The 12,978-nt window shown below is 47.5% G+C and overlaps 1 protein-coding gene across 1 annotated transcript; it reads left to right on the top strand.

Annotated features, from left to right (window-relative positions):
• Positions 1 to 5,171: 5,171 nt before the first annotated feature.
• LOC146789090 (cis-aconitate decarboxylase-like) lies at positions 5,172 to 12,348 on the top strand. The gene is made up of 6 exons (XM_085629991.1): positions 5,172 to 5,396; positions 6,954 to 7,008; positions 8,190 to 8,377; positions 9,779 to 9,871; positions 10,163 to 10,368; positions 10,859 to 12,348. Exons 1-6 carry the CDS (start codon positions 5,376 to 5,378, stop codon positions 11,778 to 11,780), a joined length of 1,485 nt encoding a protein of 494 aa, XP_085486117.1. The 5' UTR covers positions 5,172 to 5,375; the 3' UTR covers positions 11,781 to 12,348.
• Positions 12,349 to 12,978: the final 630 nt, after the last annotated feature.

The following is a 12,978-nucleotide window of genomic DNA, read 5'->3' as shown; positions in this document are numbered from 1 at the left end:
AAGTGAGCCTTAAGTATGGGCTGATCCTGCAGTGAGTCTGGAGTGTGGGCTGAATCCGAAGAGAGTCTGAAGTATGGGCTGAATCCGAAGTGAGTCTTAAGTATGGGCTGAATACGCAGTGAGTCTGGAGTGTGGGCTGAATCCGCAGTGAGTCTGGAGTGTGGGCTGAATTCGCAGAGTCTGAAGTATGGGCTGAATCCGCAGAGAGTCTGAAGTATGGGCTGAATCCGCAGTGAGTCTGGAGTGTGGGCTGAATCCGAAGAGAGTCTGGAGTGTGGGCTGAATCCGCAGTGAGTCTGAAGTGTGGGCTGAATCCGCAGTGAGTCTGAAGTGTGGGCTGAATCCGAAGTGAGTCTGGAGTATGGGCTGAATCCGAAGTGAGTCTGGAGTGTGGGCTGAATCCGCAGTGAGTCTGAAGTGTGGGGTGAATCCAAAGTGAGTCTAAGTGTGGGCTGAATCCGAAGTGAGTCTGGAGTGGGGGCTGAATCCGTAGTGAGTCTGGAGTGTGGGCTGAATCCGCAGTGAGTCTGAAGTATGGGCTGCATCCGAAGTGAGTCTGGAGTGTGGGCTGAATCCGTAGTGAGTCTGGAGTGTGGGCTGATTCTGAAGTGAGTCTGGAGTGTGGGCTGAATCCGAAGTGAGTCTGTGTTGAATCCGCAGTGAGTCTGGGCTGATGAGTCTGGAGTGTGGGCCGAACCCTGAGTAAGTCCGTAGTATGTGCTGAATCCACAGTGTGGGCTGATGAGTCTGGAGTGTGTGGGCAGATCCTGGAGTAAATCCGTAGTATGGGCTGAACCCGGAGTGAGTCCGGAGTGTGGGTGAATCTGGAGCCCGTCAGGCTGGGGCAGCTGGAGTGCGCACGGGTCAGTCACCGCTGGTGTCTCACTCCACACCCGGCCCCAGCAGCTCTTTATGTTTCTACATCTCACCAGCATTCTGAGGCCTTGGGTCACTAATCGCCATCAGACGTGTGCAACACCCGGTCCGACCATCTCTACTACCGTTCTCCGTGCACCTTTTATGTCATGGCGCTGTGAGGTAGCATTAACGTGCTATGTGCGCTTCTCAAAAACCCAAAGAGCTGCATTGTCACTGCTAGGTAATGGGTGCCAACTTTGTGCACATTATTATTAGCATTATCACTGCTAGGGTGACCAACTGGCATGGTTGCAAATTCAGGATGGTGAATGTAAAAATTCAGGACAAAGGGTCAAAATTCAGGACAAAAAATCAGGACTGAAGGTCAAAATTCAGGACAAAAATTCTAGACAAAAGGTAAGTTTTACAGACACATCAGAGGAGGTCGCGCAATATTACATAAGTAAATAGACAACCAACACAAGTACAAGTCAAAAATAGTTTATATTAGGTTGAGACAATCGTGCATTTCTTGTTTTTTTGTAGGCACGCAGCTTTGATCAACTGTGCAGGTCTTTTTGTGGTATTTCATATGATCATGATATATTTATATGGTTACTGCACTGGGTTGTCCAGTCTGATATTTTGTTTACAGTTCATGGTCCTGAGCAGGCATGTTTGGTGAGAGAAGTGGTCAGGAAGATCTGCTCGGGTGGACTTAGTTACTAGCATCTCATATCTGAGTGCCATTGTGAGATGTAAAGCAGCATGCATAGAATATAGCTAATTGGGACTGCTAGTGGTGGACTAGAGTGCAGTTCTCCAAGTGGCCAGCCAGAAGAGACTGGGTTTCTGGTGCAGTGCCCCCCACCTGCCCCCCCCCACATTTTGCCTGGCTTTTGATGCAGGTGTACTGGGTCCCTGCTGTCCAGGTTCCCAGTACCTGTGCTCTTTCCCTACAGTCATGGCTTAAGGTCAACAACAGCTATAAACTACCTTCCCTTTTTGTTCACAGTTGAACATACATGTGTCCGCCTGCTCTAAGTCATCACTTGATGAGTGCAGTCTACGGTAGTGCACAGATGCTGTACAGCACCTGCACCCAGCTGCACATGGAGGCCTCCTTGAGAAGCATAGACATGATAATTTTAAGTTCTAAAACAGTCAACCTATCTTGCCGCACCCACACCACCTCTCACCTCAGGGAACTACACTGGCTCTCAATCAACAAACGAACCTGATTCAAACTGCTCACACACGTACACAAAGCACTTCACAAAACCAGTTCTGCATACCTGAATATCAACACACACTTCTACACACCTCCCAGAAACCTCCACTCAGCCAGACTCTCACTAGCAAGCCGGAGGCCTTGCCTTCTCCCATGTAACCCCCAAAGCACGGAACAACCTCCCTTTCCACGTCGGAGCCTCCGATTCTATTCTCGTGTCCTGCAAGAAGCTGACAACCTGGCTCTTAATGTCTTTGCTGTTTTTTTTTTCCATCCTGGTATCTGTAGTTCACCATTCATAATAGAAAATAAATCACAAATATCAGATTTAAATGAAAACATGTATAAATGGATTGTTTACTTGTTTGCCCTGGTTTATCTTGAGTAGTCCCTTTGGTTTTCACTGTGGTTCTAAATCTGTATCTGGCCACATCAACAGGACTGGACTGGGACAGAAAAGAGGCCCAGGCATCAAAAATAAAAGTGGCTCCCATCAGCGAAGCAGATAGCCAAAAAACAGGGGTCCATATTTACAAAGTGGGACAGTTTTGATCTTCTGAAGAAACATCAGAAGAACAACATGCCCACCAGACATTAAAACAGGCCAAAAAGCAGACAAAAACACTGACCCGTCCGGCCAGCCCTTCTCCACTGCCAGATTGCCCTAGTTTGACCCTGCACGCCAACCAATGCCGGTCAGCCAGAATGGTTCAGCAAGAAGTGTGCGGCTAGGAGAGTGCTGGCCCAGCCCACCCTGATTGAAATCAGCCAATGGAGAGTTAGTGTCTCTTCCTGCTTGCGAGTGTGGGGCTCAGGGGGATGGCTCGGGGCATTATTGCCGCTCCTTTACTGTAGTAATAGTGACATTCTTGAAATACACTCAAGTGGCCCTCACAATAAGCAATGCTGCTGCCCGCAGCAGTCCTTTCATGCAACATGTATGACTGTATGGCCTTTCACAATCAGGGCAATCATGAAGGCACATTCTTCTTTGAAGAACAGGTGATCTACTAAAGTTCTGGTGCCCAACTCTGGGACATTCTCAAATTCAGCATTGCAAAGAGGTCTGTGAACTCTGAAAGTAGAAGATGCCAAAGACTGTAGGAAATGGACTTCCAATACTCATTTTATAGCTGCATTGATTGCCTTTTATGCTTTGTTTGGCATGCTGTATTGCTTTAACAAAGTTTGGGTTCTGAATTTATACGCTTATACGGCAGCATGCCAAGAAACAAATCTCCTTTCAGCTGGGCTGTTTTCAACCTGTCACTTTAAACATCCAGGAGGTTTGTGACAAGCCGATTTGAAATTACTTTCACTAAACAAACTCTTCCTTAAACTTCCCTCTTCGGCACGGCCCAAGGTGTATTAGGGGCATACTAATGTACAAAACACAAGCAAGCGGTGTGATGTACCTAACACACCCCTTACAACCGACATGTGCCTTTTTTATCATTTCAAAATGCTTCTACAGCTCGCGCTGTTTCATAAATGTTGCTAAAATATCCCCCTCTTTTTTTATTAATTTGTTTTTCACTTATCCGCTTTATTTTAAAATGTTTCTTTACCCATTTTCAACAGGATTTATAAAGTATGGCTTTTTTTTTAATCAACTGGATTTTCAATTGACCCCAGCCACTAAACAAAAGAAAAATGCCATGCCTTCCGCTGGGGCAGGAGGAGACACAGCAAATGCGTCACTGCAGAGAGGCCCAGTATCATTCTGTATGGGCTAATTAGGCCGACATACAGATGATAATGGGCCGATAGTAATCTGTGTCAGGTTGGCGAGGGGGCGCTGCAGGCCACTGATCACAGCAGGAGCGCGAGCTGGCCCTGCAGTGAGTTACAGAACTCTAAGGCTGCTTGCAGGGGGGGGGGGGCGGCCAGATCACACAGAGGTCCCAAATTACGGACAAAAGGCGCCCCTAAAGGAATTCACAACGGACAACGGACAAGAGGCCCAAATAACGGGCGGTCCGTGAGACGGTTGGTCTCCCTAATCACTGAGGTAATGTGAACCATCTTTGTGCACACGGTGACGTACAATGTTAATCACTTGAGTCTCTGTATGAGCGGAAGTGGTCTCGTGTGTCCGGTCCTGGACCTGTGGAGGCTGCTCTGTAGGGGGCGGGGAGGGGGTGATATGAACTGTCCCAAACGGAGGGCGACCCCTAGGAGGTGTTTATTGAACTGAACCTCCAGGCTTTCCTGACTTCGGAAACAAAGGCAGTGAGTGGAGCCCCCTGCAGGGCCCAGGGCAGGCGTTACTTGAAGGGAACCCCTATCCCCCCGCCCCCCAAAAGAGACTGAACTTCATAGTGGAAAAGTCAAGGTCATTATCATGGGGGTTTCCAGCAGGACCCCCTCCTCGCAGACTCCCGTCCCCAGCATCAGAGGTATGACATCACAGGTTTCCAAAAAGAATCACTTCCTCTTACTGTTTAAAGCCGGTTCTCATTAAGAAGGCATTCCAACAATTAAAACAAGAGAAAAATATCAGTTGTTTTAATGTATTTCTGATGAAAAAATATGTATTATTCCCTCAAATTACGAGTGAGGTTTGCGAGAGTTATTCAATTGTTCATATGTGTCAATGTAACAGTTCGATTGTAACTAAAATTGCAGTTTCATTTATACATACATATATGCTCAGATTTAGAAGCATACAGAAGAGGAGCTCTACATCTCAGCGCGCGCACACGCCCTCTGACATCACCGTCAGGTCCGTCACTATTATCTAAGTCCATCCGCCATCCTGGTACGCCAGGGGAGGGCTCGCGGACACTTGGAAGCACTCTGGGATGTCTCCTGGGGTTTCCCACAGGCCCCTCCCTCATCTTTGTTCTTTTCTCCAGTCTATGGCCTGCAGGAATTTCCTAGAGGTCTTCCCGGTCTTTCCCAGAGAGCGATGCCTGGCCCAGGTTACACCTCGCCCCGCCCCTTTTAGTGATGTCACTACATAGGGCTTTTCTAGGGGAGGTCACTTCCCCCTTAAGCGTATATAACCCCTGGCTGGAGAGAGACACAACACCTGCCAGCACTAAAGGCACAACATGCCCCTTCCTGTCAGCACCAGAGAGAGAGAGCGAAGGACTGTCCCAGGACAGGGACAGAAACGACCCCTCCCAGGTGGACAGAGAACATCTATCTCGAAAGACAGCGACTGATTGAGGCCTCTCTTGGAAGTAAGACTGACTGCAGAGACAGAGGAGACCTCCCCAGAGACTGACTGACGCACCAGAGAAAACTTCACTTAGGACAGCAGCAGACATCAGTGCACAACATGCTTCAAGGCGCCTTCCAGGTGAACCCCTGCTACAGCCATCGGGGTTTCGCAGCTGTAACCGCTGGATTTGTGTATTTTGCGTCAGTTTGGGGGCATCATTTGTTTCCATTGGTTGAACGCCCATCTCTAGATCCCGAAATTCAATTTGTTTTCATAGAGAGATTTATTTTAAAATAGAGCAGAGAGTGAATTCACTTATTAGAAGATGTACATGACCATAATACTCCTTTCACACGTTTACTCGTCTCTTATTTCACGTTAGCATTCTCGTAATTTTAAAATACTTTTTATACGTATATTTTTTAATGCTTTTCCGTTTTTAAATGAACCTTTGTGAATAAAAGGATGGCACCTTTTATTCTTACCTCATGTGATTTTCTATCGTGTGCTCTGAGTCCATTAGTCATGTGTTTCTGTGCTGTTCATGATATGAATGTGCATGTCTACCGTGAGCAGAACAGGAGCATTTTAGGTAATTAAGGTCTGTTGTAAGAGGAGTTTGGGACTGGATTGTAAGTTCTTCTTTCCCAATGTGTAATAATGCACGTTACGCAACGTTTTCAAATAGCCATTGTCTTCACAGGCAGCCCTGAGGGGAATTTTCAAAATAACACTGTACTTTAGCCGATCCGAAGTCTGTGCCAATAGATACATGGGGTCCCAGATGACATGGTTGTGCCATTTGGTAAACACTGGTGCTACACTGTGCCCTAGGGAACATTGTCCATTTCACGCCCATGACAGGAGCAAGATGAACAGTTTCATACTGTGCAAACTGATATCATGAGCACACTGTTACGGTGCCAACATCTCACCAGAGTGCCCGCACCAGAACACAGACCACCGCTAGTGCGGACAAGATGTGCCAAGGTGCTGGCATCATCTCCCAGCGCGCTGGCGTCATAGGCCAGAAGACGAGCATCCTTTGTCAGAGTGCTGTGACCAGATGTATGCCAACTTAAGGTGCTGGCATAACACCCCAGTATGGTTCCTATAGTGTCGGGTACTTTCATTGTATTCCAGTGTGCTGACTTCATTTGCCAAGGTGCTGGCATAATTTATCAGAGTGCTGACATCACATGTGTGTCCAGATGTTTGCATCATATGCCAGGGTGGTGCCTATAAATCCCAGGTGCTATTCAAAGCGCTAGCGGCGCTGTTTACATAGATCAGGTTTGACCCTTGAGACAGAGTGTCTACGGTGCCAGCCTGCAGCCAATATGCAAGTCTAGGGCTGTTTATAAACCAGGCGTTAACTACTGATATGGCAGACAGTGATGTCTTATGTGCCATGCTGGGAGAGGGCAGGTGCCCTCCTAGGACTGCTTTTATGCAAATCTGGGACTGCCCATGGGCCAGCCGGAAGTTTCTCATTTGCCAGTCTTGGGCTGCAGCTTGACAGACTGGAGCCTCTAACAGGGACCACCCTCAAATCTCCCCTCTGTTATTTCTCCTTCTCTGTCCTCTTTCCCTTCTGAGCCTCGTTGCCCTCTGCTCTTCTAGCCCTTCCCTCTCCTTTCCATGTTCTGATGCACTGCAACAACTCAGCTAATGTCACTCTCTTTCTTCTTCCAGAAGCCACAGGCCATCCTCAGGGTGTCTAGGCGGGTGCACACAGCGGCAGTGGAAGGTAAGTGTCTCTGCACTCACAACCCCTGGCATGAGGTCTCTCTGTATTTTGTGCCCAGGTACTGGTTCTGGTGTTAACCCCCCACCCCCAGTCTGAGACCTCTCTCTATGTCCTAGGTCCAGTTACAGGTTCTGATATCACTGCCCCTGGTCTGAGACCTCTCTCTATGTCCTGGGTCCAGTTACAGGTTCTGATGTCACTGCCCCTGGTCTGAGACCACATTCTATGTCCTGAGTCCAGTAACTGGTTCTGGTTTCAACCCCCTGGTCTGAGACCACATTCTATGTCCCGGGTCCAGTTACTGCTTCTGGTGTCACCCCCCCGGTCCCAGACCTCACTTTATGCCCTGGGTCCAGTTACTAGTTCTGGTTTTACTCTCCCTGCTATGAGACCTCTCTCTATGCCCTGAGCCCAGTTGCTGGTTCTGGTGTCACTCCCCCTGGTCTGAGACCTCTCTATGTCCTGAGCCCAGTTGCTGGTTCTGGTGTCACTGCCCCTGGTCTGAGACCTCTCTCTATGTCCTGGGTCCAGTTACAGGTTCTGATGTCACTGCCCCTGGTCTGAGACCACATTCTATGTCCTGAGTCCAGTAACTGGTTCTGGTTTCAACCCCCTGGTCTGAGACCACATTCTATGTCCCGGGTCCAGTTACTGCTTCTGGTGTCACCCCCCCCCGGTCCCAGACCTCACTTTATGCCCTGGGTCCAGTTACTAGTTCTGGTTTTACTCTCCCTGCTATGAGACCTCTCTCTATGCCCTGAGCCCAGTTGCTGGTTCTGGTGTCACTCCCCCTGGTCTGAGACCTCTCTATGTCCTGAGCCCAGTTGCTGGTTCTGGTGTCACTTCCCCTGGCATGAGACCTCCCTCTATGTCCTGAGCCCAGTTGCAGGATCTGGTGTCACTCCCCCTGGTACGAGACCTCTCTCCATGTCCTGAGCCCAATTACTGGTTCTGGTCTCACTCTCCCTGCTCTGATGCCGCTCTGTATCACCTGGGCCCAGTAACAGGTTCTGGTGTCACTCACACTGGCTTGAGTCTTCTATGGGTCTCCACTCCAAGGGTCCTGAGTAATGATTGTCCCATATACACATGATCTGGTTCTGGTCCAGACACGCTGGACCCATGTCTCATGTCAACCCAGAGTGTCAGTAGTTCTGATCCTGTCTCTTCTTCTCATGTAGCGCTGGAGGGGAGCCCCCTGGAGAAGGCGGTCACCAGCAGCTTCGCTTCCTTCATACATGGAGTCCAGGCAGATCACCTGTCCCAAGCTGTGCGGCACCGAAGCAAGCGTATGATCCTGGACAGCATCGGGGTTGGACTGGTGGGAAGCACGACCCATGTGTTCAACATCGCCCTGGGATACTGCCAGGTAAGAAGAGGCATGGAGCACACCAAGTAACATACCATGCAACACACGTGTGTTAAAACCCCCTCTAGAAAAACAGTGTGAAAATCAGCCTGGGATACTGCCAGGTAAGAGAGACATGGAACATACCAAGCAAGGCATTATGCAATACACATCCATAAAAACACTTAAAGGCCAACAGTGTGGCCATCGCCCTGGGATACTGCCAGACAAGAGGTGACATGGTACACATCAGGCAACACACGTTGCAACACACATCCATAAAAATCCCTTCTAGGACAACAGTGTGCACTATCTCCCTGTAATCCGGCCAGGTAGGAGGAGACATGGAAGACACCATAGACCACACCATGCAACACACAGCCTTAAAAAAAAACCTTTTTAGACCAAGAGTGTGACCATCTTCCTGTGATCCTGCCATGTAAGTGGCAACAAGTACCGCACCATGAAATACACCATACAACTCCAAAGCAACAATCATCCATTAAACCCCTCTAGACCTATGCTGATCACCATCTCTCTCTGATCCAGCCTGAGACATGAGCCACAACAAGCACACCCACTATTCACCACCCAGCCATTAAAAACCAACTATGTCATAATGTCCTCGGGAGTCCATGTTTTAAAGGGAGGCAGGGTCCAAACCAGAAAGCACACCATGAAGTACATGTCCTCTAAAACCCCATATATCAGAAGAGGGGACCATCTCCCAAGGGCCCTCTCAGTTAAAGTGAGACTGGGAGCAAAACAAACACTACAACCTGTAACACACCACCATTAAAACATATTATCAGGACCCAGAAAATTAGCATGACCTTGAGATTCTCGAAAGGAAAAGGCAACTTCGACAAAAAACGCAACGTCTCATGAATCAAACCATCCCTTAATCAGAATCTCTTCAGACTTTAGTTGTTCAGTATCACCATCAGATTTTACCTGCTTATCGGAGTCTTGGATCTAACCAAGCATCACACCATGGACTCCCCACCCATTAAATAACCCTCTAAACCAACAGTGTGACCCGCTACCTGAAATAATAGGTAAGAAGAGAGAAAGACCAAGTCATAAAATCCATCTTGAGTTTTCACAAATCACACCCTAGGCTCCCTGCAGATGTTAAGCAGTTAATATCTCGAGAGAATACCAGGAGAGAGAGTATCATCTAGGGTAAGCAGATAAACACGGGGACCTCTGATCTCATACACAGCTGTCCTTCAGGAACACTACTCCTGCTCATGGAGATCCCTGACCTGCCCCTGTCTTTCTCCTAATAGACCCCTCCAAGTATGAGATGTCCCATCCTGTGTTTAGAGTTGAGTTACCTATCCTCTAACAAGCTACCTTCTTCCTCCACTAGGTGTCTAGGAGCACGGTTCATTCATCACTTTATTCTCTCTCCAACAGGACATGTTCTCCTTGTCTGCGATCAGCTCTGTGTATGGAAGGAAAAGAATGAGACTCCCTCCCACGCTGGCTGCATATGTCAATGGAGTGGCGGTAAGGAATTTGACAGCTGCTTATCAATGTATCTATCAATCGTAGACTAAAAGTGGTGAAATTCTGAGAATTGTTTTAATGTTGTCTACTTCAGTGTTCAATCTTGTCTGTTTCCACTGCTGTAAAGAGACAGTATTGGGCAATTGTGCAGTCAATAAACAACATTTTAAAATATGGATCCTCCAGGTCTGTAAATTGTTTCCATAGGTTGATGACACGATCTCTCTGTTTAACATCACTTCCTGGTCCCCTTCTTGAAGGACCTCCTAACCCTCTTCTCCTCTCCTACAGACTCACTCCATGGACTTCGATGACACTTGGCACCCTGCCACTCACCCCTCGGGGGCTGTGCTGCCGGCTCTCATGGCGGCTTCCCAGATGCTCCCCGTGGGCTCCCGACCGAGTGGCTCAGACTTCCTGTTGGCATTCAACATAGGCATTGAGGTGCAAGGAAGACTAATGCGTTTCTCCAATGAAGCCAGCAATATCCCCAAGAGGTATGTGTGATGCCCACAAAGGACCTTAATACCCCATGATTAACACAGACTGCCCTCAGGGGGCTGCAGTGTCTTAAGGCCATGGTGATGATGCTAAAATAGGGTAGAAATAGCTCATGAGTTATGAGTGAGATCCCTAGAGGTGGTAATGTTATGACCTGTGCCTAATGTGCACGGAGGGCAGAAATATCCCGAAGGAGAGCCTGTGATGCAAACAGATTCATGTATGTGTATAGCACACAATGTAAACATGGTAAAGATATTTTTTCTGTTCACTGTAACTGGATGATATATTTATGTTGAGTGCCTGATTAGATCTTAGCATATTGTCAATGCCTCCTCTCACTGCATGATGGCATTAATGGTACATGTCTGACATGCTCCTAGCATATTTCATTACTTCACACTTATTATTAGTACTATCCATGCAAAACTATCTTGCTATTGTCCTTATTCCATGTCTGACACTGTTCTTTGTATCTCCAATCAGATTCCACCCACCATCTGTTGTTGGCACCATGGGCAGTGCTGCCGCTACAGCGAAACTTCTTTCCTTGAATGCAGACCAATGTGCCCATGCTCTGGCGATCGCCGCCTCTCTGGCAGGGGCACCTATGGCCAATGCAGCGACTCTTGCCAAGCCTCTCCATATTGGCAACGCCACCCGCCTTGGCATGGAAGCAGCACTTTTAGCTGCCCGTGGAATGGAAGCGAACAAACTCATCTTGGACGATGTGCCCGGCTGCTCAGGGTTCAGTGCTTTCTATGGTGACTACCAACCCTCGCCCCTGGCAGTGCCAGATCAAGATTACAGCTTTCTGTTGGAGAAACAAGACATCGCCTTCAAGAGGTTCCCAGCTCACTTGGGCATGCACTGGGTCGCAGACGCTGTCATCTCAGCCAGAAACCGAGTCATCAATATAATGGGCTCCATCAACCCCGCTGCCATCCGCTCTATTCTTCTGAGGGTCCCAGTCTCCAAGTACATCAACAGACCCTTCCCAGAGTCTGAGCACCAGGCCCGACACTCCTTCCAGTTCAACGCCTGCACAGCCCTCCTGGATGGCAAGGTGGGCATCTCTTCCTTCAGTGAGGACAGCCTCAGGAGACCTGACCTCATCAACCTGTTGAAGAAGGTGGTGGTGGAGCACCCTGAGGACAATGTGGCTAACTTCGACAGAATGTACGGAGAAGTAGCGCTGCTCCTGGACAGCGGAGAGATCGTGACAGGAAGATGTGACACCTTCTATGGACACTGGAGAAAACCCCTCAGCAAAGAATCACTGCATGAGAAATTCCGCTCCAACGCTAGCTATGTGCTCCACCAAGACCAGGCGGAAGCCATTATTGAAGTGGTGGAGGAGATTGAGAGCCTGGAAGACAGTTCACAACTAGCATCCTCTCTGTGGTAAAGGTGTAGACAGCTCACACCTGGTAGCCTTCCTGCACTAAAAGTGTTCAATCAAAATACATCCCTCTCACAAACTTTGAATGACCTACCTGGTGCACTCATCTTTACCTTAAGTTGTTATACACAAAATTGAAAATCGCCTCAAGGAGAGGAACAGTACCTAAACATTGCATAAAACAATGAGTGAGAGCCATGTACTCTCCTCTCATGAAAAGTGCTGTCATGTCTCACAGTACAACAAGGTCCTATTTTTATCCGTACAAACACAGAAGCATCTGGCTGGTCAAAAACAATAGGATTAATATTCCTAGAACCTCATTAGTACTTTCTAAGGACTGTAAAATGTTATATTTTATTTATTGTTATTTAATGTTTGTTTATTGTTTAATAATAAGCCCTGATCTCACTGAAATATCATCTCTGCTTCACAATGAATGATCCCCCCGGGGGCCAAAGTAAGGGTCAGCTGGATGTTCAATTTTATTCCAGTATTGAATTCCCTGTGTCCCCCTCTCTCACGTGTACTTTTCTAAAGCCACAGGACAAATTACGTCAATGCAAGGACTTTCTATTCGTCTCTCATGTTTTATTCGTGAAACATATTTTGTGCTTTCTGTTGTCATTTATTTAATTTTGAATAAACGCTCTGTATTTATTTTACAATGATTGTAATTTTTGATATAAAAATAAGTTGACATTATAGATGCTAACTTACATGGCAGCAACAGGTTCTTGCAGGGAGAATGGAGCCTCTCACACAAACTCTCATTTCCAGCTGTCCTCAGCATGCTGCCCCCCTTGCTAGAGTTTCACAACCTGTACCAAAAAGCTTTCCTGTTATAAGAAGCTTCCCTCACATGCACAACTACTCAAATAACAACTGAATACACACACCTGAACAAGTACTTAAGATTGATCAGGTCATGGCACAAACTTAAAATGTTAACATTCTTCGGCTGATGTCATCCAGTTTGCACCACTGTGGTCATTCTCCGCTCTCGACAATCTGCCATGTGCGCTGGAAAGCAGAGCATATTGTGAAGTAATCATACGTGTGGGAAATACCAAAAAGATCATAGATTTACCAGCCAATTCTGTGACCCACTCCACTTACTTAAATGCACTCACCATATTTAGAAACACCATTAGGGAAACCTACATAGTAGAGTCTTTCGATATTAATTTATTGATGAAGATCA

This window comes from Triturus cristatus, chromosome 10, assembly GCF_964204655.1.
Source record: "Triturus cristatus chromosome 10, aTriCri1.1, whole genome shotgun sequence".
Lineage (NCBI taxonomy): Eukaryota > Metazoa > Chordata > Amphibia > Caudata > Salamandridae > Triturus > Triturus cristatus.
Note: the sequence above shows the minus strand (reverse complement) of the source record. Positions and strands in the feature narration are given on the sequence as shown.